Source organism: Dipodomys spectabilis, unplaced genomic scaffold (assembly GCF_019054845.1).
Source record: "Dipodomys spectabilis isolate Male_0828 unplaced genomic scaffold, ASM1905484v1 ptg000032l, whole genome shotgun sequence".
Classification (NCBI taxonomy): Eukaryota; Metazoa; Chordata; class Mammalia; order Rodentia; family Heteromyidae; genus Dipodomys; species Dipodomys spectabilis.
In genome coordinates, this window is record NW_024870709.1 from 6,166,390 (window position 1) to 6,192,889 (window position 26,500).

The 26,500-nt window shown below is 36.7% G+C and overlaps 1 protein-coding gene across 2 annotated transcripts in view; it reads right to left on the reverse strand.

The window, feature by feature from the left end:
• Ncam2 (neural cell adhesion molecule 2) overlaps positions 1 to 24,331 on the reverse strand; it is a 311,886-nt gene extending 287,555 nt beyond the window's left edge. The window contains exon 1 of one of the 2 annotated variants that reach the window (XM_042676924.1): positions 24,050 to 24,331. In XM_042676924.1, coding sequence (XP_042532858.1) covers positions 24,050 to 24,104 — 55 coding nt within the window. In that variant the 5' untranslated portion in view covers positions 24,105 to 24,331. The remainder of the gene's footprint in view (positions 1 to 24,049) is intronic. The other variant, XM_042676925.1, reaches the window with a different exon arrangement.
• Between the last annotated feature and the right edge of the window lie 2,169 nt (positions 24,332 to 26,500).

Here is a 26,500-nt window from a genome sequence, read left to right on the forward strand (position 1 = left end):
GTATTTTTAATGGTAAATCAAATATCCTTAAGTCTTAAAAGAATTATTGATTCTCAAAAGAAGTTCTTAAGGTATTTTTAATTGTGAGCATTTTAACTCAAACATCAAAACATATTTACACATTTTCTAGTCTGTTTCTTTCCCCAGCTATTTCCAGATAATACTTCTTTTTATTATTTATGTTTTTTTATTGAGAGAATACCGTAGAGAGGATTTACAATTACATGGGCAAGGTAATGAGTACATTTCTTATCAAGGATTGTTGCCTCCTCTTTGTTTCCCCTTCCCATCCCTTCCTATCTACCCCTTCCCCCCACCCAATCCTCCCCCTACTGGCCACCAAAGTTGTAAAGTTCGTTTTTCAACATAAGGACTTGTACATCTCATTGTTGCAATGGTTCCACCTGTATCCCTAGGTAAACGATTTGTTTTTTCCCTTTCCCTCAACAATTTATACCAACATCAAATACAGTGAAAGCAGGGGTTATAACATGGGGGAGGGACATACAAAATAACAAAGAAATCATCTTATAAATATGTTAGAAACAATAGCAAGAAAGAAAAACCATTTGAGACCTTATCTTGGGGTTCATGTCACCTAACATCAACTTATCTGACCTTTTCTGCTTGTTTCAGATGTATACTAGTTATTGCAAATAAGGGAAACCATGGGACCTATGTTTCTTTGTGCCTGGCTTACTTCACTTAATATTGGTCCTTAACACAATGTTAGTGACTAGGTTAACCCTTCCATGGGACATGGTAGTCCCTCACTTCATCACCATTACCATATTTTCAGAATAAATCCGTGCTTTACTGTATAATCTCATCAAACTTATGTGAATGTTTTCAATGACCTTATATAGACAAGGGTTGGGTTATTTTCAACCTAATCTTTGATATCATTCACAATTCCATGAGAATTAATGATTACTCTTGAGCTTACAAAGGTGCATACTTTCAAATCAGATGCTCAGACATTATCAATTTATTTAACACTTCCCTCCATGATTCCACATAGACTGGTGTGTATACTCAGCAAATCAGTTACTCTGGGCTCATTCTTAGTCTGATACAAAATCCTGCTACCTCTAGGATGCCCAGTTCATTATTTCCATTCTATATACAATAATGCATTATTTACTAAGGAACTATTGGTGGTTGTTTACACCTTTGTTCCTTTAAAATATAGCCCTTTTTGTAAGAAAATAAACATGAACAAATCATGGAATAAATCCTTGGGAAATAAATAAACTGTTTTGATTCCAAGTAAACATAATACATTCACTTCAGATTCGATGGAGACTATTAACTTAATAGCAATGATTTCACCTTTAAGAAGATAGAAAAGGGAATTCATATAATTATTCACAAAATATTAATGAGACAGACATTAGTATCTTAGAGATGCTTTCAGAAACAGAGAATATCTGCCAGTCTGGGGTGATGAACCATATTTTAAAGCATTTCTGGTATAATTGTGTGTGTGTGTGTGTGTGTGTGTGTGTGTGTGTGTGTGTGTGTGCATTTTTACTGTGTTTTAAAAGTCATAATGAACTGAGGGAGGAAACATGAGCAAAAGCAGCCAATGTAGCCAATATGCATTATGTACAATCTAAAACATGGAACTTGAGGGTAAGGATGGAAGAGGGGAATAAGGGAGAATAATGGAAGGGGTGACATGGATCAAGAAGTATTGTACTAATAACCTGACTATGGAATTGCAACCTCTTTGAACAACTACATCATCATCATCATCATCATCATCATCTCCAACATATATTTAAGTACTTATAAAAAGGATTTTAATTCAACCTGTCAGTTTATGAGTACAATGTCTCCTCATTAAGGTCAACTCTTCCATTATTCTCTACTCCCTAACTGTCCCAACCCCATTCAAATCCTCAAGGTATCTGGTTGAATTTCCACATGGGTATATCGAGCATAATGATTGTTTTGGCTTCCCTTCTTCTCTAATTTTTGAAACATTTTTTCTGTTAGTATTAGCATGAAATAATAGACAAAATAATATGGTTCACTGATAAGTAATTTTAAATAGTGCATGTGATTTTGTCATGATAACATTTTTTTCCTAGAAAAAAAATGCTATATTCTTCCATACAAGATTGTCTCTAGGTTTTTTGTTTTCAGAGTAGCTGGCTGTCTTTATGTATTCTAAAAGTTAAAAAAAAACATAAAAATTGTAATTTCAAGAAAAATACAGTTCTCAGAGAATGAAATAACCTTGTATATACTAGGTGTCAAGTGGAGTGTAAAAGTAATTAAGGAACTTGAAATGTATTATTTATTTAAGTCAAAGAATTGAAATATGTTCTTACATGATATCATGAAGCCATTTTATTTTCTAATCTTGTTTCAACATCACTAAAGGTTCTTTTATTTTCTGTCTTTCTACTTTTTAAGGGAGCTTAGCAATCCTTTTAAATAAAAAAATCTTGCTAAAGTTGAAAATTATTGCTATACCTACTTTATACTTAAGTCAAAAATTAGTTGTACTATCCAGTAATACCACCTGCCAGATCTAAATAATTGAATACATCATTTTCTCTTTAAGGGTATCTTGCGATTTGGGTTATTCTTTTTTTTTTTTTTGGTCGGTTGTGGGGCTTGAACTCTGGGCCTGGGCACTGTCCCTCAGCTCTTCAGCTCAAGGCGAGCGCTCTACCACTTGAGCTACAGCGCCACTTCCGGTTTTCTGGTGGTTTATTGGAGATAGGAGTCTCATGGTCTCTCCTGCCCGGGCTGGCTTTGAACCGCGATCCTCAGATCTCAGCCTCCTGAGTAGCTAGGATTACAGGCATGAGCCACCAGCGCCCGGCTGGGTTTTTCTTTTAATTTGCAAAATCAGAATATACTATTTGCAAGGCTGTGTCTTAAAAATATTCTGCCCTTTACAGGATTTTTTTGTTGAACAAAACAAAGTCTGTATTTGCTTTGGGGAAGAATTGCATGATCAAAAGCAAGTTTTCTGCTCCCAGAAACAGTGGTATCGTGAACACACGGCTAAGATGGAAGTGGCAGAACAAAACTGGTTAATTTTCTACTTCTTCCTGAACTAGAGAATCATTTTTACTCTGTGGTTTCCATTGAACTCTCAGCACTTCGTGAACAGCCATACAATCTGAGCATATTCACAGGCCAAGAGCACATTTTGTTGCTGACAGAGATATATAAAATATTCTTTGAATTATTGCTATGGGAATAAGTGTATTATTACTGATGCTAGGTGGAAAATCCCTCGAGTTTATACATCCCAGTGTTTATACATCTTTTTATTACCCACAGGGTTTGCATGGCTGCAAAAGCAAGGATTTGACAAGTAAGAATGAGCAAAGGAAACATACCTTCCAAAGATTCATTTGTGAACTTTAAAAAGTATTAATCACGTTAAACTATTTTTAAAACCCTGTTCAAATTCATGGCTATAATAATTTTACTGAAATATCAGGAACACATATATGGTAACCAACAAGTGAGGCTCATCTCTATGAAATATATGTGTCAATATGTGTATGAGTGTGTATCTTCCCAAATATCATTAGATGAAATCCTGTTCTCAAATTTTTAAAGGTTTCTGAAACTGTTCACTTCTAATCATCATCTAATATGAAGAATCACACATCGATTATTATATTTCTTTGGGGTAGAATAAAGTGTGCTTTCTTCTTTAGATAGAAAATACATTTTTTACTTAGTCTATGTTAATCAGAACATTCAGAACTAAATCTGACTTTTAATGAAGTAACATATATATTTGTGCAATTTCTTTCCTGTTTTCCATAATCATTTTTTAGTTTCTAAAGAGGACTGTAACATTTGTGTAATAAAATCAAAGGCAATTGAGAAAAAGTTTTAAATGTTGTCTTAATGAAGGATCGAAAGAGGTTTCACTTCAGAAAGTTAGTGTAGAATTTTGTTGAGGAAAAAAAAAACTGCTTAGTTTCTCATAATGATTTGTCATTTACCCAGTTTTTTTGTACATTTTTTATTGTAAAAATGATGTACAGAGGGTTTACAGTTACATGAGCAGAGTAACAAGTATATTTCCTGTTGAGCATTGTTGTCTCTATCTTCTTAGGTTTATTTCCAATTCTATGTTACCTCTGTTTAGATTGGTCCCTTATTACCTACAGATTCCTTGATTTAGGTCACCTTGGCTTTAAACCCAACAAATGGAGTGGTCCACTGCTTGACAGATCCACTGCTTCTGAGCCAGGAAATCATCATCTGCTTTGATATGCAGATAGTATTTTAAAATAAAACATGGCAAACTGGACAGCTTAAATGTTAGTTTGGTATTGTTTTCTTAATTCAAAATCCATATGCTCGAAAGAATCTTTGCTTAATGAATGTCCTTCAACTATACATATATATATATATATATATATATGTACATATATATATATAAATTCCAGAGCTTATCAAACATCATCCATGTAACAGGAAGTATGTACACCCTTTAAGAATACTTCTTTTCTTTACCAAAATAAAAAGAATGTAAACCATTTTTGGAAAGAATGGAAACAGGAGAGTACTGCTTGCTCCTTTAGATGTTCCTTTGTAATTCTTGATGGGATCCAGGAGACATTGGGCAGCCTACTTTACTATCCCTATGTCTGTAACATGTACTGCACCCACCAGTGAAAGACAGTAGCACAGAACCTGTCCTTGTTTGCTTTAGACAAGCAGAGAAGCTACACCTGATACAAAGATAAGGAACAAGGTCATGGATAGAAAGTACCTAGCTTGTTTAAATCCTTTCTTTTGGGCTGTACTGAAATGTGGAAGAAACCAAATTCAGCCCCGTGATTGTATTGCTTTTCCTCCTTCAATAGGATTTTATTTTGTTTTTGGCTTAGCAAAGAGTATTAACATTTTATTATTATTATTATTATTGAGAAAATACTGTACAGAGGGGTTACAATTACATGGGCAAGGTAATGAGTACATTTCTTATCAAGCATCCTTGCCTCCTCCTTTGTTTCCCCTTCCCATCCCTTCCCATCTCCCACATACCTCCTACCCCCCACCCTCCACCCTCCCACCCCTGGCCAAAGTTGTAAAGTTCGTTTTTCAACGTAAGGACTTGTACATCTCATTGTTGCCATGGGTCCACCTGTATCCCTATTTAAATTATTTGTTTTTTCCCTTCCCCTCCACAAATTACACCAACATCAAATACAGTGAAAGCAGGGGTTATAGTAGGGGGGAGGTACATATTATTTTGATAAATATATTATAGAAGAAAATGTCTCTGGAGTAGCTAGGAAGATCACTGAATCTCAAAGCAGGAAGCAAAATATCAGAAGTTATCAAGGGAGCACCACTAATATGGTCATGAGGGAAGAATTGCTAAGCTTCTAAGTGTATCTAGGGTCACAAGGAGCTCAAATACAGTCTTATTTAATATATGAAAACCACTGTGCATTGATCCTGATGTGCAAATACACTCTGCTTGATAACAGGAACATTGATTCTGCCAAAGATTAGAAGGAGCCATATTCATGCTTGAGTTAAGGATGGAGAAAATTAAAAACAAACAAAACAACAATAGGAAAAGCAGTCAAAAAATGAAAGGGTGACATTGGTCAAGATGCACTGTCTTATAAACTATTCTGTTATTTGTTGATTCTTTGCACAATGACTTAAAGAAAACAAAAATAAAATTTGAAAAACGTAAGAGCAACATCAGCAGCAGATCTTGCCTGTACAACCAGCTGCCTGGAAGTGGAATAGGAGGAAGGACTATGAACATGTGCATGGGAAAATGTTTGCCCTCATCACTGAGCAGCCATTGGCTTCAGTATCTGGAACAATCATGTACTGCCAAACAAATCCACTGAGGATGCCAGGATACTTGGATGACCAGCTACAAGATGAGAATTCTGATCACCTAAGTAACAATTTTGACTGCTGTCAGGAAATCATAAGCAGTAAAAGAAAATCAAAGAAATGTTTTAAAGGAAGACATTCAATGCTAGTCATAGAAGGAAAGTGTCTCTTGAAATTTCTATACCCATGAAACCACACGGCAGCCAAGGATACTGCTAAAGGAGCTATCCAATTTCAACAGTCCCTGCAAACAAGGACTCTCCTATGCTCTGAATACCTGCAAATATGAAGATGCTTTAGATGAGAAACATAATCAACCTATCTCACCAAAGCTCTTTACGCAAATGAATTTAGTCTTGATCATCCAAAATAGACACAGCTTACCTACTTAGTAATCCTCCAAAGGGACACAACAATCAATCACTAAGATACAAGAGTTTGTATCTCAGACTTTTTTCATTTAATTTGTATTGTGATTTTACAAATCCATTGAAGAATTTGTTCAGCAGCTTTGTCACAAGGAATTGTTGGGATTCAGCTGTGTACTGCAATGTAAAAGGGACTATGACAGTGTGAACAACTCAGCTACCTTCACCTCTACAATTAAAATAAGAAGAAAGGAAATGAAGAGCTCCAGCTTTATGCATGTGGTTCCCTCACCACCCCTGAGCTGGCACAAAGCACTCATGCTCCAAATACCAATTTTATCTATAGTCCCTGAATACGTTTTGATGGAAAACATCATCAATTATGGATGCTTGTGTGCTGGAATGTTTTTTTTAATCGAAAACAAGGTGGGAGAACTGTTTTGTTGTTCATTGAGTGGAAGAGAGGAAACAACAGATATTGTTTTGCAATCTTGAGAAATTAAACACTGGTTAATTAGTCTACAGTTGCACAACGTGTGAATAATAAATTCAATGTTTTATTATGCAACTTATTTTCTTCTTAGAGGCAAAAATCAGCAAAGAAAAATGCTCAGATTTTTAAGCATTTTAGTACTAAGAAGCGAAACAAATCTGCAAAGATTTTGACACAATATTGACTGACATGATTTTATAAATAGATATATACATGCACATATGTATTTATACCTTCATACAAATTATACTCTATGTAAATTTTTAGACTTTTGTGAAATTGCTTACTTATATAACATTTGGGAAAACACGGTGATTCAGAGTATCCAGCAAAGGAATAGAAAGGATGCCTAAAAAGAGAATTTTCAGGACATGCACATAGTTTTATATAGTCAGTGTTATAGTTCCAGATTCTAAACTTTCTTGCTATTAATACACTGTTCAGTTTTAATCAGAGGTTAATAGCCCAGATGTGAGGAAGTTGTACAAAGAGCATCACGGTACAGGCATGCATTAGATTAAAACCTTGGTTAGTGAATCTAGATGATGATCCACACTTCAATACTCAAACTGCCACAGCAGTCAATCAAAGTCTTGATTTTTCGGTATCAATCTTTCCCCAGAAGACTTTGCTTCCCATTTCTTTTTTTTCCCCAATACTACCTCTTCTAACAATCAAATTTATACCTTATTTTAATTTAACTTCCCTGAAGGGTAGAAAACAAATAAAGCAATTAAGTATATTTGCTTTAATCAATTTAATTCTTTGATATTATAAACATAGTAACTTATTTTATTTCATGCTATTTAATATATTCTAAATTTGTTCTTCAACTCATGCCCTATATATTCTACTCCACAGGCACTGTCTGTGGGGAAACACTCAAGCTTGCCAAGTCAAAGCAAGACCACATTCATAACCCATGGACAACTTGCTTTCTGAGCTCAGGCTACTTACTTTACTACACCTAAATTCTTTAAACACTAAAGATGGATGTAAATGTAGTTATTAAATGAATTCTACCATAATAACTTTCTTAAGTGAGTACCGAGTTCACAGCCAGTTCATCAGACAAAATACAACTTAATACCTTACGAAACCATTCTTAAGCTTAACAATGTTTTCACTTAGTAATAGATAGGTAGACAAACAGAGGCAGACAGACGGACGGACCATATATGTTTTCTCCAGTTATGGTGACCTGGCCTAGAGAAAACAGCTCTTTTATTTAGTTATTGTTTTGCCAGCCTGCCTTGGTTCAAATATCAACTTAGCCACTGAGAAGCATTGACAAGGCAATTAACCTCCTCAAAATCACTCAGTGCCCTGCAAAGCAGACTCAGCTTCCAAAATAACTTTCAAGAATTATATGAAGTTGAATAGGCAAAACACACAAAAAGTGGTACGGTATGACTGCTATAGAAATGTTAGCTTTTCCCCTAAAAGTGCTTAGCAGCTTAACTATGGCAGATACATTGAGTGCTTATTTCTCACTGTTCCTCCTTCTTGGATTTTCCTTACTAGGTGGTCATGGAATTTGATTTGTCAATCATATGCTTGGCAGGGAGAGCAGATCTCCGTCAGCAACAGGAAGTAATTGGTTAGTTGAGAGAAATCATATTAATACTAGGTATCTTACACTAACAATTATTGGCTTAGTAGTGCTAAGTATCCATTCTAACATACAGAATATTTCCTTCAAAGGAATCGCATATAAGAAATATTTATTTTTTGTACTCATTATCTTGCCCATGTAATTTTAACCCCTCAGTATTTTCACAATAAAAAATAAAATTAAAAAAAGAAGTATTTCTTTCTTACTTTCAGACATTATAAAATCTTGTAATATATGGGGAGACTGAAGTCAAGTTTCTTCCATGAAGTCAAAGGAAAATAGGCAAGATCATGAGTCAAAACCTGAACTTCAAATTTGCCTCCAGACAGCCTTCTTCATGCTATAACTGATTTTTTTTTTATTTGTAATCATTTTGAGTTGTTCTCTTTTTCAACTCTGAAAGCATCCTAGGCTAATAAGGTTCCATTGAGAAAGTATTCTCTTACACAAGCACAAACTGATGATATGCTAAATTATTAATAATTATAGAGCTTCACAATAAGAAAAGCCACAATGAGAGAAGCCATTTAAAGAGACAACATATATTAAATTATTAATGTCATATGCCCTCAACAAATTACACTAACCTAAACAATAAAGCTGCCCCACCTTGATACTACCCTGATACTAACTCTCTGGGAGTTCTACATTTAATGCTGGAGGAGGCTCCATATCATTTGCTAGAATGGCAATATGGATTTACCTTCCCCAAACAGTGTACAAGAATTCTGCTTTCTCCAAATCCTTTACAAAAGCTCATGATTTTACAGGAACTATTCTACCTTTTATGACACAATATCACAAAGTGGTTTGTAATTTGTATTTCTCTGATGCCAAATAATGCTAAACACTTCTTCATGTATTTCTTAGTCATCTCTAACTTTTCATTTGGAACATATCTAGGCCTTTGCCCTTTTACACTTGGGTTATTTATGTTGCTTTTCGATTGAGTTTCTGGTATACTCTGTATAGAAAACACTTGTCAGATATATATTTACAAATATTTGTTGCTTCATTTGTTGATTGTGGCTTTTGTTTATAGAGCCTTTTTAGTCTGAAAGATTTCATTTGTGTCATGTTTGCTCATTTTCCCTGCACTTTTAGATTTACCTGATCCAGAAATCTCATTTTCTGGTTTATTTCCAAAGGAAATGAAATTTCTATGTCCAAGAGACATCAGCACTCTTGTCTTCCTCCTGTATTTATTCATCATGGATGGATAAAGAAAAAATCATACACCCCCCCCACACACACACAGTGTGGGGAGTAGAAAAGCAGAATATTATTAAACCTAAATAAAGAAGGACTTCTTATCATTTTGAAATCTTCTCATGTGAATGTGCCTAACGAATATTATGGTATATAAAATTAACCAGTCACAGAAAGGCCAGTACTCAATGGGTCCATTTAGTTGGTGACTTTTAACATTTATAACCATAAAATCCTAGAAAAAAAAGTAGAATGCAATGGCTAGTAGCTGCATAACATAGAGAGATACTGATTAAAAGGTGCAGTTTCAGTTAGATAGGATTAATGCATTCTGGAAATCACATGTCTCACCTGTTGTAATAGCAATGTACTGTATACCTCAAAATTTCTAAGAAATCACACCTTAAGTAGTCTCAAAGGAATACGAGTTTATTAATTTGGTTGATTAATGATTCCACAATGCAAACATATGGAAAAACATCACTTCATTCACTGTAAGTACTAGAAGTAATAGTAAAACCTGAAACTATAGTACACCTAGTGTTTTCTCACTTCAGCAATCTCTTGCCTCATTTAAGGATAATACTTAAGTCAGTGAAAACTCTGTGACTCTTCACTTAGATTCTACATCCCTTTCATGAAATTCAATTCCTTCGTCTGTAAAATGATAATTTAGAACTCCTATATATGTTTTAAAGGGATGGAGGACTAGATGGAGAAAGAAAACAGTGAGATCATCCTTGACATTGATCAAGATGCACTGTGCTCATGAATTCAAGTGTTGCATTGAATCCTCATTTCCCAACTACTTAAAAGTAATAATAAAAATGAAATTGTGCTTAGGACAACATCAAACAAGAGTGTGACTTATAGGACTTCTTCTTTTATGCAATTTAATCATCTAACACTTATTGACATTGCTCCTTGAGAAAGCAAAGTTTCCTCAAATCCTTTTTTGTGTAATTGGGAAATTCCGTCACCCATTTTATACAAATAACAATGCCAGATTTTATCCAAACATTCCAACTACCTAACACAAATTCCTCACATATCCATACTTTTTCAGTTGATCAATTAGCACCTTGGAACAAAATAGTGATTTATCTTTCTATGCATATTTACTCTCCCTAAGTTTTGTTTATAAATTTCTAAAGAGAGGACAGAATGCATTTTGAACACATATTTACTAAAAAAACACTTTATACTTGTAGAAACCTGTTTTCTTTTGCTATTCTTCTACATCTATCTATATCCCAAGAGAAATGGAGTCTTTCAAAGAAGATAAAAAATATGAAGCTAAAAGACAGAAGAAAAGACAGAGTCAAAGGGAAGGTGCCTATAAAATGTCCATTCTCTCCATAGCCAACTATTTAATCCTTTAATTTTCATAGCAAAAGGATGATATATTCTTCTCACTCTATAAATGTGCAGTGATAACTAATCACTATACTAATATGCAATGTGGCTACAAAGTATTTTAAATAAGATATTTCATTAAAACAGAAATGAAACAGGTACTTGAAAGTCAAAATACATTAGCATCATAAGATGCTGAATAATACCTCAGATGTCTGTACAAATAATTCTTATTGGTAAACATGAGGATACTAAAGTTGAAGATTCCATGTCCCATTTTGCATATGGTTCTAAAGTTTTTTTGATCAACTCTAAGAGGATATAATGTTGTCTTTTAATTTCCTATGTTGCTTTGTTTTTTAAATTGCAAACCACCTGCAATCCCTATTAGAGTTGAATGTGTTAGCATGGAGTTTTTAGCAGAGTCTGAAATAAAATGACTCATCTAGATAACCAATTAAGTTGATTATGCATTATATAGGATTCAAAGGGAACCTGAAAGTTGAAATGAGTAAAACATAAGTAGTACTGTCTTTCATTGCAAATTGGATTTCAAGGTAAAATTGACATATGTGATTGTAACATTAGGGAATAAGTAGTAAGCAAGTAAATAAACTGGTAAAAACAGTTGTGGAAAATGTATTCTGTGTATTTAAGGCAAGGTTTTTATTCATAAGTTTGTCCTAGAGGACACCAGGTTAAAAAAAATCATGGCAGAATCAGGACTATCAGACAAAAGAGGTTTTCTGAGGTCAAATGAAATTTCATTTTAAAAAGAGAAAAATCACAAGTGCCTCTGCAAAAGGTAAAACAATTAATTTTGCTTTTCTTTTCTTCTCATACATGTACCTGAGAATTGGTTTCCAATAACCCTTGAATGAGCGATCAACTTTTAATTAACCTTGTGGGATTATCTTGAATTTGAGGACTTTAAATATTGACCTATCAGACATGTACCTAACTTGGTTCATTATACTATTATCAATGTTCTTTGAACTCCTTACACACAAACATGAACACATACACACACATATATTATATGACAGTTTGTAATATATATTTACATAAAACTTATGGGCATATGATTTCACATAATTTATGTTTATAAATTGATATCCATGCATCAGATATATCATAAATATTACATATTTTTGTTGTATATGTTGTGTAAAATATATGCATAGCATATCATGTGTTGTACATATGAGTACATACTGTATACTGCATATATCTTCTGAAATCCAACTACATTATCATGTCCTAGGCCTCAGGTAAATCCTCAAGTTGACTTATAACAAGATTTAAGTTTAGCTTATTCTCAACTGAAGTTTCACTTAGAAATTAAGATCAAATGTAAGTTCATCTTTGCTATTCCTTCAAATTTAAGCAATAACTATTGATATATCATCTGGTAGACATTCATTATATTTTAATGGTTTACCATAGTGATGGTACATATATGAACAAAACTTTAAAAAAAATTATTTTCTTAATTTATTTTTATTGTCAAGGTGATGTACATAGGGGTTATAGTTACAAATGTAAGGAAATGAGTACAATTCTTGTTGAACATTGTTAATGCTCTCTCATTTTTCTCCCACTTTCTCTCACTCCCCCCACTGACTCTCTACCCCCCAAGTTGCAAAGTTCAAAGTCTTGTGAGTATCGCTGTTGACTTGGTTCACCTTTGTCCTTTGTCTCACCATATTGTGTTTCCCCTTCCCTACCCCAAATCAGATAAACGTATATAAAAGACACAGGGTACCAAAATCAAAAACAGTGACAACAGGAGATAAAGCAGAGCAAAACATTTTAAATAAATACCAGCAAACCACATAACATACTCCAATAAGACAAGCATTTATCCAAAATTAGGGACAAATATATTTTTAAGTAATCTTCCAGTTTAGATTCCTTGTTCCAGGTACTATTTAGATATTTCTTCGGCACATATTTGTTAATCATCCAATATATCCCATGAATACACATTTCAATTTACAACAAATTCTCTAATAAAGTTCATTATATTTGAGGGAAACCAAACTACTAAGGCTTTCTTACTTTTGTGATGATGACAGGGAGAGTCAATGCAGAGTGTATCTGACAAGCTGAATTCAAGTATTCTGTAGTCTTTAACAATGTAGTAATAATATAATTAATTCCTATTTGTAGCAAGTATTAAGTACATCTTCAGTGATGGGATGCTCATGTAAAATCACAAAGAAACATAATGGCATTTCCCAGGCAAAGAAATTCACTAAATGTGTAAAAATCACAGGCTATAATCTCAAAAAGCAAAGGTTGGGAAATCAAGGAAATGGTACAAGTGTATTTGTCAGGCATAATGACAAGTAATAAGGCAGGGAGAACAAAATTGTGTAAATAAACTGGAGTTTTCAATCCATCCATTTCTGTCTCCCAAATACTGGGATTACAGTCATATTCCACCAGACTTGATCATTTATCTCTGTTCTAGTTTGGTAACTCTATGTAACTATCAAGATAATGGTCAAATAATAACATTGTTTGCAAGCTCATGGCTCTGAGATCAAATTCCAGTACTACAAAGAAAAATGGTAAATCCCAATTACATTATGAAATAGTATGAATAGATGCAAATCTCAGCTCAGGCAATACATTTGTTGCTACTTTCGGAAAATAACCAGAGATAAATAGAACCATCAATGAAAAGTAAAAGCTTGTTATTGTTAAAAATGGACATGTTATGGTAGCAATGTTTTTTTAAGTTCACAAGCTATCTCCTTAATACTTACATGTTCCAATTGTGCTTTTCTGCACATGAAGGTAACTAGTCGTGCTTTAATGTACATCTCAAGTACAGCACATCAGCTCATTTTGCAAGTACATACATAAACATAGAGTCATAGCAATTCACTGGCAACCTTGGAAAACTCTAGTGTGTTAACATGCAATAAAAATACTTTAAAAAAAAAAAGAAAGAATAAAATGAAACTTTCAGAAATTTGTAATAAGGGACTAACAAAAGCAACATTACTGGTTATTATATTATGGACAAAGTTAAGTTTTGTTTTTGTATCCAGCTTTTATATCTCTTTCTCCCAAACGCAAAACTTGAAGGTCACACACTTTAACATAAATTCTACAGTCTATTATGAAACTCTTAGAATATAAGATGACAAAGTCAACAAACAAGCAGTTCACTCAGGGGAAAATGACTTCCATCTTCTTCTGCTACAATTTCACCTTGTAAGACATATATTTGAATGGAAACCAGAATGCTCTTAAATCCAGAAACAAAGGAATGCTTTTCTTAAAGAAAGGCAATTGAGGTGATTTCTCATACTTTCAATGTCTTCATGCGGTGCTACAGCTTCCCATGTAATTGGGAGACAACTAACACTTGATCACATAAAAAAAATAATGAAATTTTAAAAATGGTGCAAGACAGAATGCTTACATCAAGTTACACATTCCACTACTTACCAATAGTATAAAGGTAAGATGTCTCAAAGAAATAAACACTATAGTAGAAAGGGATTAAATATATCTTGAACATACTTAATGGATTCTGCTACGAATTATGTTTCTCAGAAAAAGCTATAAAAATGTGACTGGACATTTAATGAGATGTTGCATGAAAATGCTCCATAGACTATGGCATTAAACAGGTGCTCAAAATATTATTTCCTTCCTTTTCCCTTGAATACAAGTAGACACATTTTCAATTCTGTATGTGAAGCATCAATTTTTATTTGAATTATTTAACTTTTTAAATTATAATTGTGCATTAGTTTAATTTTAAAAATTATAATCACTAGATCACATTAATCATACAGATTGATAGACTTCACTGTGGCATTTCCATACACTATTTATAATATTTGGTCATGTTTAACCTTCTTAGTAGTTCCTTAAACTTTATTTTATATTGATGGTTTGATTTGTTCTAATCTAATCTACCACAAAATAATAATACAATATAGTACAATAGAGCAAGTGCAGAAAATTTCAAATGAAGAATATATAATTAAAATAGATTTTACTCTAAATTTCAGACTTATGGAAAACATTCCTTAAATTAAATATGATGATTCAAGAATGAGACAAAAATATATAATAGATAAAAAATTATTCTAAAAATAATAAAAATGAACAATTCTCATTTCTAAATTTATTACTGATATTATTATCAGTCCTCTGGATACTGACAACTCAACATATAATTAAAAACTTGTTACCCTACTATCCATCTAGTCTACTCCTGTGGATTTATCCAAAAGTTATAAAAACAGGATACAGTAAAGCCATCAGAACATGTTCATTGCTGGTATGGATCAACCTAGATACTCCTCAATCAATTAATGGATCAAGAAAATTAGGTATATATACACAATGGAATTTTATTCATCCACTTGAGGAATGATACTGAACTATTTGTAAAGAAATAGAAAGATCTGGAAAAAATATGTTAAGTGAAGTAAGTCAGGCTCAGAGAGAAAAAGGATGCATGTTTCCCCTTATATTTCAGTTAGATTTAGCTTATACATGTATAAATAAATATGTTAGGTGGTATACAAGTATATACAAATATATTAAATGAAACATAATAGATTCAAGGGAAAACAAATTGTGTAACTCCTTAGAAAGGCAAAGTTAAACAAAATAAAAACCAAGATGAGAGTACTTGAAAGAGATGGACTTCGATCAAAAGGAAAATGATAGACGAAGATGAGAATGTAGTCAAGAATTCAATGTATACCCTACAAAATTAAGAGGAGTGAAGGAAAGGGTAGGTTGGGGGGATGGGTGAAAATGTCAAAGGTATGACAATGATCAAGATACTGTACTAGTAAATTGTTTTGTTCAACTCCTTTGTACAACTACTTAAACATATGTTTAAATGCCACAAATGAATGGATTTTTCTACTTCATTTCCACTAAAATATCACTATTCTTTCTGTCAAGTAAGATTAATATTTTAATACTAATTTTCTAACAATTTTCCAAATTTAATGTTACTAATACCCATTTAATTTTTTCAAGGAATATGTTTCACATCTACTCAATACTTTTCTTGACTTTTGGATCTATCTTACACATGAGAGATATTCTTATCCAGAAATCAAATTCAGGGGCTAAGAAGGTGGCTCAGTGGTTGAGCGCTTGCCTTGCATGCATGAGGCCCTGGGTTCAATTCCCCAGCACCACATAAGCAAAAAGAAAAAAAGCCAGAAGTGGCGCTGTGGCTCAAGTGGTAGAGCACTAGGCTTGAGCTGAAGAGCTGAGGGACAGCGCCCAGGCCCAGATTTCAAGCCCCACGACCGGACCCCAAAAAAATAAAATAAAATAAAATAAATAAGAAATCAAATTCAATTATATTCTTGTCCTGTGCCAACATTGCTTCCTAGAGCTTTATACCAGTCATTCTTAAATAAGTCTTCAAGATATTCTGCCTCTAGCCCCCAACTTTATTCCACATTGGGTCCAAAAATTTACCTAGCCAGTCCAGTTCAAAATAAGCAGAATTCATTGGACTTTATTGCCTTCCCCTGTAACTATCCTCTTTGTCTACAGTTAGTTTACCTTTTCAACTTTCTCCTTCATTCATTTTTTCTACATATTCTTGTCACATTTCAAATCTCTCTGTTTTAGTCAGTAGAAATTGGTCTCCTGAATTATGATGGTCTATTCTTAAGAACAATAGTGATTTAGTTAGCAGTGATTTTTACTTTGTAGTTGATATTTGGGGAGTCCTCTATCCCATCATGGGTCCATCCTAAGTATTCTGGTTGCTAAATCCACCCCTTACCACATTTTGGTAATACAAAAGAGCAACTCATTCCTCAAGACTTTGTACTGCCACTTAATCTGTCTCCTGATAAAGAGTTGAACTTTTGTCAAATGTATTAATTAAAATATGATAGACTCTAGGGAGAACACAAATAATACATTTCTTTAGAAAAACAAATTCAAAGCCCAACAAAATAAGCACCAGGAAATGGCTACTTGCAAGAAGGAGGGGCAGAGCAAAGGGAGATGGATAGACAAATGAAAGGGAGAAGGGAGGAAAATACAGCCAAGACTTAATTGTATATACTATACATTTAAGAAAAGGGAAGGGTGGGTTAGGAGAGATGTCAAAGAATGTTGAATGGGTGACACTGATTAAGATGCATTGTATTATAAACTTTGTTAAATGGCAACTCCTTTGTAAAACTATTTAAAGACAATAATTAACAAGAGAAGAGTTGAGAGTTGGATGGGTCTAAGGTTCAAATCCTCACTGTTATCCTGCAGAAAGGGAGAATGCTAAGGTAGTTTGTTGTAGGACATTTAGAACTCAGCCTGCCCAAAAACCTTAATTATGGGTACATAATTCCTAAGCATTCACTTAGTTCACCTAATAATTTATTAATTCTATTAACTTTTATACCAATATGCAACATTTTGGACATTTTAATAATCACATCTCATTTAGATTTTGATATTTTAGTTGTCTTCTCATCTCTCAATGTAACATTCTATGAAACAACTCAACAAATATAGGCAAATTTTTAAAAATGATAAACACATTAAATACTACACATTAAGCTGGATTCCAGTGGCTTACATCTGTAATCCTAGCTACTCAGGAGGCAGATCTGAGGATTGTGATTCAAAGCCAGCCTGGAAAGGGAAGTCCATGAGACTCTTATCTCCAATAACCACTCAGAAAACCAGAAATGACACTGTGGCTCAAGTTGTAGAGCGCTGTCCTTGAGCTGAAGAGCTGAAGGACAGCACCCAGACCCAGAGTCCAAGCCCCACAACTGACCAAATAAAAACCAAAAACAAAAAACTACACAACTACACATTAAATTAGAAGTACAAGAAAATCTACTATTTCCAAAATATCACTAACTAAAGTTGAAATAAGCATATCAGATATTTTCTTGGTAACCTAATTTCCTCATCCATAAAACAAAGTTAATAATCCCTCAATTCTGTTTTATAGTGAATATTTTATTGAGAATTAAATGAGGGTAGAAATATGATACAGTACAAGTAAAACAGAAAGGATGGTATAATAGCAGTAGGCACATCAAAAATACTTCCCATCTAAAAACACAAGACAAAAGAAAAAGTAATTCCATCATTATGAAGGTATTTCATGAAAAGTACTAAAAATTCCATGGGAAAACAAATACAACCATTAAGCAATGGATTAGATAAAGTAGCACAATTTATAATAGTGTCACCTAGTTGTTATGTGAAATAATCCCTTGATTCTTGATGACAATAAGTTATAGAACGATTGAACTCACTTTGAATAAAGGCTCTGAATTGGGTACAGTACAAAGTGCTGATATTAGATTTACTGTAAGACTTTGAAAATGTCAGTTAATTTATTAACTGTCAAACTGGCACAAAATTTAAACATGTTACTTTGATCTTAAGGTCTATTAGATTTTTAAATCCATGCCAAGTGTCAAGTTTTGTACTGAATTAAGAAAGTATAGTCTTGTGTACAGCCAGAGCTCTAGTTTGTAATGATTTTAATTTTGTATGGGATATTTATCATGGCCCTAATTGGGTTTCCATTTTAATCAGTGAGGTGCCTAAAACTAGCCCTTAGAAAGAATTAATGATACAAAAGTGCATCCCATCCCTAAAGACTTTGTAACGACACTTGCTGGCTATGTGTGAACACAAATGTGTGATCTCTCACTGGGACTCTGGATAGCACCCCCTAGAATTGTTCCTTATACAACATATGCAACTGTTTTAGCATTGTTGCTTAATGAAGTGTCTGGGAGAATGTAATTAATACTATATAAGTCAGTAAATCATAAATTACTCTGCTTATAAATAAATTAGACAAATGTTGCCCCCTCGATACTTTTTCTACTTATAAAAGATTTTATGATGATTACAACTTGACTAACAGAGATATCAAAGAATAGATGAATTTTCTCTGTGCCCTAAAATATGTGAGCACCACCTAACATAGTTCAGCTAACAATTTGCAAGGTACCTATACATATCTATCATCATTCCTCATGGCTGAACACCAAGGTCAATGAATTACACATTTTTATGTCAAACTTTCTAATAAGTAAAGGGTTGTTCTAAAATCACCTTTTGCTGCTTCAAGGTCAAGAGACAGATGGCAGTACTGGTCTTATGATTACACATGAAATGTTCCTCTTGTCTTTTCCTTGTTAGTTTTGGTTTGTTTGTTTTTAATGGACAAAATGGAGCCAAAAAAACTCTCATCAATCAACTTGAAATGCTGCATACTCTTATCATTTGATTGCTCTGCTTATATTCTCTGTCATGCTTCTTAATTATTTAAATTTAAGTTGGTCTTTGTCATTACATCATGGCTTACTAAAATGACTATAGGTAGCTGATGGATTGGTAGCATAAGTGATCATGTGAAACTGAGAAATGCATTGGAAGCTCGTTGGGATTTGTGCTGTTTTATTGAAAATAGCTTGTATGTCTAATACATGTTTTAAAAAGTGATATACAGAAGTACTTCTATTTGTTGAATGATTACGGATTATTCCATCATGAAGTGCAGGACTATTGCCTTGATAAAACCCAGAAAACACCTGTTCTATTATATGTGTTCTCCTAGCATGCAATTAAGGATACTAAAATTAATTTATAAACTTTTGTATAGCCCTATCCTCAATGTAATTGCACAAAGCTTACAAGGAATTAGAATTTCTGTCCGTCAATAAAGGTTGAAAAGCTATGTATGGCATTCCCTAAAAAGACTGTTACCATTGCTAAATTAATCTTGCATAATACACCAATACTTAGAAATGAATGCAATTTGGGATATAGAACACACACGCACACACACACACACACACACACACACACACACACACACACACACACAAACATGAGACTTGTTCTTCACTTATTGAGCACTTTTCTTCATGTTCTCAGAAGTTCATTGCCTTGAGAGATGACCCTGAAAACAGATAAGTTAAAATGATTTCCCAAATGTCAAAAGCCAAAAAGCAGCATGACTAGTTCTAAAGCCTTTTGAATGGTGATCCTCTTCCTATTATCACTGCCTCCAAACAAGGAAAGGCAAAAACAAATTACCCTGTACAGCTTAGTCACTAGCCTCAATCTCTGCAGCTCATTTGTCTGTCTTATTACAAACCACCTCTCTATTTTGGAAAGAGTGCCATTGTCTGTACAGAATTATATGATGTTTGACTTTCTTGGAGTACTGAATGAAGTGCTTTTGTTCTATTAATTGCTTGCCTGGTAGATATTACCGCAGGGAGAACATTAGCCCCCTGTGTCATTGGAAAACAAAATCCTCATCTGACATACAGAACTCAAAATTTCTGTTCTTTCTCTGTGGGCTCAGATTCAACATAAGAAATGAAAGTGAGAAAATGATCTGCTTAAATCCTTTGACAGAAAGCAGGGGAGAAAATCCTCTGGGTTCTTCGTTAACAAAAAAAGAAGGGGTTGTATTTTTTAACCTACTTCCTTTAAGTGAAAATGAATATGTAGTTGATCCAATAGAAAGTTTGTCCCAAGAATGGCAGCAGACAGAGAAAGGCTATGCGAGAAGCTGTACTTGAGGATGACTTTTGGTGAGCTCTTTCTTTTAAACTTGATGGTAGCATTCACACAGCAGAGCTGTTTTTAAGTTACATTTCTCTAATGAACAATGACTTCCTACTACTTCCCCAGAAAGAATTGCAACTGCAAGCAGATTGGTTTAACTCATTAACTGGGTAGTTCACTACGTTCCTCATCTAATGATTCTGGCTGAAGTAAATGGGGGCTATGTGTGTTAAAACCGTATTGAAAGTGATATCAAGAACACTATTCAGTTTTACTAGGATAATGCTTGTACTTTTCCTATGTTAATCATTAGTACTCGATATTCATTCATCACACTTCAGTATTTTTTTAAAGAATAAAATGATTTCAAACCTTGGATAAGTTTCAGGAAAACACCCCACACCTACTACAGGTTGAGAATTCAAATTTACATAGCAAATGCACTGTTAATCCAAGGCTCAAGTTACCACTTGAGAGATTTATGACCAGGGAGGCTGTGATCAGGTTTTGAATGTGAAGCAAAAATAATGGCAGAAGTTCCAGAATTATACAATCCCCTTTTCATTGACAACTCAAACTTAAACTTGACAATCACACTTCATTAGATATTAATCTTACAGTGGAGACATGAAGCTTTTAAAGGAGCATTTTGACTTCAATTAAAAAAAAAAAAAACCTCTCCCTAGAGGGGAACAATAATGCTGTGTTGAAAGTTACAAGAAGAACTATTAGATCTCGTTAGCTAATTATGTTATTGGTATCCACTTAAGTCTCTCGCTTCTGTCATTTCTTCTTTTCAACTACCAAGGTTCCAAAACGGTTTCACTACTTAAAAGGGAATACATCATCGCTGCCCTTCCCCAGTCTAACTGCTCACCACTTTCCACAGCAATAGCTTCAATCACGCTTCATAAAATCCCCTGCAAGTATATTGTTGGAAACATAAATCAGCAAGCTGGGGTTTTCGTATTTCCGAGGCAAGCCCAGGGATCACTGACTGGAGGCTTCTCTATGGCCCCATTTACAAAAGAAGAAACAAAATCCTGAGTTACAGTAGGGTCTTTTGTTTTATTTTATTTTATTTTTCCAAACAGCTCCCAGTGGTGTGTCTGATACTCGCTGCTGCATCCTTAATTAGGGAACAAAACCCTAACAAGGAGAAACTGGGTTCTGGGATGAGGGCACAGATTTCTGAGCATCCCTGACTTCATTCATTAGCACACATGTCATAGATGTAATGCACGCCCATTGTGACAGAAGCTTGGAGCTTCTGATATGTATCGATGGCTCTGTGAGGGCCACACATTTGGAACTGTGGATAGAGATTTTTCCAGGGATGCTCTTCTTCCAGCCTGCTTCATTAGCGTCAATATGGGCTCCCCTGCAGTCATGTTTCCGTTTCAGAGCTCTTCCTATAACCCCTGTGTATTCTGATTACAAATCAGCTGAATCACAATATATCAGATGCATATTACATATCTAGACCCCAATCCTGTATCTTTGCATGTACAGCTTAAACCTAGGCATTTAAACGTTCTCATATTCCCCTCCTGTCCCCAAATTCAAACACACTTAGCATCTGCAATGATATATGTACAGACACCACAACTGAGACATTCTTTTTCTCCAAAGTGCTCACAATGTAATACCAAATCTGCAGAAACCGCTTCCTTGTGTGCTCCTATATTTCCCCACACTGCTTCTACTTATTTAATTGCAGTTGTTTTCTAGGTGCAATGTTCACAATCTGTTTCTTGCTTATTCACAAATGCCCTCATGCATCACATATGAACAGTTAAACACGATCAACAGCTCTCCAATAATGAGAGAAGCTCATCTATATGGGAAAAAGTAGAGGATAATTTTTCTCTGAAACTGATGGAATGAATGGATTAGGTGGGTGTTATCTTCAAATGAGCATCTCTGTAATTTGTCTAAGACTGAAATACTGCACACTATTTGTACAGGGAAAGGAGCAGCTGCGTACTAAGACACTTTACAAACTATAGTTTTATTCCAGCGTTTGCATTCCTAACCAATTGCTTTTTATCAGCTGCTAACAGTATAGCTTTGGGGAGGAGAGGGGGAGAAATAGGAAGGCATCACATCGAAAATGTCAAGCCCTGCTGAAGAATGATAGAAAGACTACAAGAGCAGTAACAACCAATACTGGGATTAAAATGGAGTTCTACCACCCCCTGCTGGACCACATGAGCAACAGAAAAGAGGCTAAAAGTGCTTAGAATTTGGATATAGTGAAGATATTTTAAACTTACCTTGCCATTTATTATTTTATTTCCAAGTAATCTCATGTCACACAAATAATATAACCTCAGCAATTACTGTACACCACAAAATTGCTGTTGTTTTCTTAACCTTCCAAAACTTTCAACCCATGGAAGATTTTTAACATTTGTCTACCCAATTAAATGTCCAAACTTGTCTGGACAGTTGAGAATGCTTCTAATTCTTGTAAATATATGTTACGTGAATGTATACTGTTGAAACAAGCAAGATAAATTAACACAGATCTCTATACAGATCAGCAGAGCTGGCTTCCAGAAATTGTCCCTTGCGTTAATTGACTAGGCTTCTTTTATTATTTATTTTTTTCCTAATAGATAAGCTCCTACCAATTTTCCACAACCACCTCCAAAACCCCTTACAGGTGCAATGACAATCTTCTGTTATTTTTTTTTTTTTTTGATTTTTTTTTTCGCTGTATTCACAAGGGAGTAGAGGGTCAAAATGAATGACTGCAACACATTTCTAGTTTTATGCATTGCTTTTTCATCTCTCTCTCTCTCCCTCTCTCTCTTACACACACACCACACACACACACACACACACACACACACACACACACACACACACACATATCTATGGCCTCTTTTTAGTTTCCAACATCAATGAGCCATCATTATTCACTTCCTAGGCAGGAACTGGTCTTTAAAAAAAAAAAAAAAGGAAAAGGAAAAAAAAAAAAAGGAAAGGGGAAAAAAAAAAAACCACCAGTCTCTTAAGAACTGAATTTCTTGCACACCAGAGAGACGTTCCACAAACGAATGGAGCCCTGATAGTTTTGGCTGCTTCTGTAAAATACCATCGCTCCCTTCCCTTCCACAACCGCAGATATTTAACTATTAATACACAGCAACACACTCATCGCATAGATCTCATCAGGAAAAAAATCAGAGGACAGGGGAAAAGAAGAAGAAGAAGAAGAAAAACAGCAACATCTCAGGAAAAAGAAAAAAAAGCAGTTTGCCTCCATCTGCCGCTTTACTGATGTGCACACACACTCCCCCAAGTCTACATTTCTCTCTCTCTTTCCCCCCCGGAGGGTCTCAACCTGACATACGACGACAATACTGAAATGCATAATACATCTCCAATGTTAGGGGGCCACTGAATCCAAGAGCCTCAATCACGAGAATCCCATGCACAATTAGCAGGAACTTTAGTTGGCTGGCCTTTAATTCTGCGCTCCCCTCGGTGTTCCCCGCGTGCCTTCCCGGGTGGGGTGGAGGGAAGAGGGGGTAGGAGGGAAGGAGGGAGAGTATATGCCACGAAGCACCGCACTCCTACCTTGCCCGCTACTGACAAGCAACCCGAGCAGGTAGAAGGAGAGGAGGAGGCTCATGTTCAGGACGTGACACTGGTGGACAGTTCCAAAGTTATTAAGTCCAGCCCCGGAGAGAGAACCTTCCGCTGCAGCCACGGCCGCTCCCGCTCGCCCCACGCCGCGCCCGGGGTGCCCCAGCCGCCCGCAGCCCGCGCGCTCCTCCTCGCAAAGTGACTGCAAGCTCCGCTCCGTGCCGCACTATATCCAGGCGGCGGCGGCGGCGGCGGCGGCGGGAGCAGCGGCCGCCGCGGCGGCAGCACAGCCGGGCGGAGGGAGCGAGCGGGCGGGCGGGCGGGCGGGCGGGCGGGCGGGCGGGCGGGCGAGGGAGGGCGCGGGGAGGGAGGTGCGGCGCCGGGCGGGGGCGGGACGCGCGCGGGGAGGAGCGGCCCAGGCGTATCCCTCCGCGCGCGGCCGGGAGGCGCGGGGTGGGCGGCGCACACGTCCGGAGGGGAATTCGTCCGCAGCTGCCTCGTGGGGGCTGCAGGTTCGATTCCCGGGCGCTTCCACTTCATTCAAAGGCGCTGCTGGGATCCCGGCTGGCGTGCCAGCCCACTGCACCCTGTTGGATGGATGAATGGAAACGGGGAGGGGGGGGAGGAGAGAGGAGATGGGGGCAGGGAGAGGGGACGCCGGTCCTGCACCCAGCCCGCCGGTCCTGGGAAGGATCGCGCGTGAGCATGCGGATGCGGGGGTGCGGACGCGGGGTGCGGACGCTGCCGCCCGCCGCCCCCGGTCCGGTCCCGTGCCTCCTGCGCTGGCCCGGCCCCGCCGCCGAGGGAGACGTGCGGCCGGCCGGGCTGCGCCTCCTTTGACTCTCAGTCCTTCGAGGGGGGGGGGGGGGGACGGGGAGGGAGGATCTCGGGCAGAACCTGGGGGCACTCGCCCCTTTCCCACTCTGCCCCCCCCCCCCCGGGCCTCAGGGAGAGCCCCGTCCTCTAAGGTCCGCGGTGCCTGTCTCCTGGGCGAGCTAAGGCGCTGGGCAGGAAGATGGGTCGTTCCCTTCGGACCCCTGCGGAGAGCAGGCTGTGTCTTTAGACGTGTGTCAGGGCTCAGGACTTCCCCTCCCACACCCACACAACACAGGGCACCACCACACCATCCAGGCCCGGTGCCCCGGGGGGAGACCCCCCCCCCCAGAAATGGAAATATCAGAGGTCAAATGCTCCCCTTCACCTGCCAGGCTAGTGTGTGTGTGTGTGTGTGTGTGTGTGTGTGTGTGTGTGTAAATTGAATTGACGGAGTGGTAGCAGGCAACCTCAGAAATAACGCACCTCACCTAGAGGTTGGAGCCTCTTACTATGTCCTCTGGAGGGGGGTATGAGGAGATCTGTCATCTTCGGGTCAAACCTGTAGTGAGAAAAGTGACAGAGCCAGGGGACCCCATCGTCACAGACACCATCTGGAACTGCCCCTTCCCTTGGCACTTGGTGTTCTGGCGCTTGAGGACAATCCTCTGCCTCACTTCGGTCTCCCAGCGCTCCTGAGGGAAGGCCTCTGGGATGGCGAGATGGGAACGGCGAAGGTGAGCAACCTCGCCTGGGGCCCTGTGAGGATATGGGTGTAGCATGGCCTTCGGGAAGGGCAAGGAGCCAGAGGAGACACCAGCGAGCCTGGACAGCCAAGAGCCTGTCTAGGTCTTGTTCTTGCAGTACGCTTTTAGAGGGCATTTACTTAGTTGGCATCTTAGGATGGCTTGTTGAGGAAAGCCATAGATCATGTCTAACCAGTGACCCTCCCACACCTCACAGCTTGATAACCTGTCTTCCTATTTCATTTTATCCCAATATATTTAAGAGGTTCTTTTGCCAAGAAAAAAAAATCACACAAGCTTGTAACTGATTCTGGGCCACAACAATTATGCTTAAGTTCATCTTAACTTCTTTTTTCTTTCAGAAAACAGTATGTTTGTATGTAATAGACATGCATATGCATATAATATATATATATCCCATTTCTTGATTTCTCCAGACGACCAAAAGAAAAAACAGATGCACACACCATTACAGAAGAAAGATAAAAGTTGATCTTTTCACCAAAAACCATGCAATTTTTTTTCAATGTGACACCAAGATGGCTCATTGCCTATCACACATACAATACGCAGGTGCATGCATGCACACAGAGACAAGCATGCACACAGAGACAAGCATGCACACAGCAGCAGATAAATAAGGTCTGATGCTTGTATCGACCTTTATACTACTAGTAGAATTATTGTTTATCTCCAGCAAAAAAGTTGGATTATGCTAGAGAAGAATTGGCAGCCTCTGAAATAAATTAGACATTAAATCTTTCTGCAGAAAAGGGAGAGGAGACAAGGCCTCACTAATCAAACAGTAGTAGGATATTTAAAAAATATCTTTATGAACATACATTGACAAAGCATACATTGTACACAGCTTGAAACAGTTCAC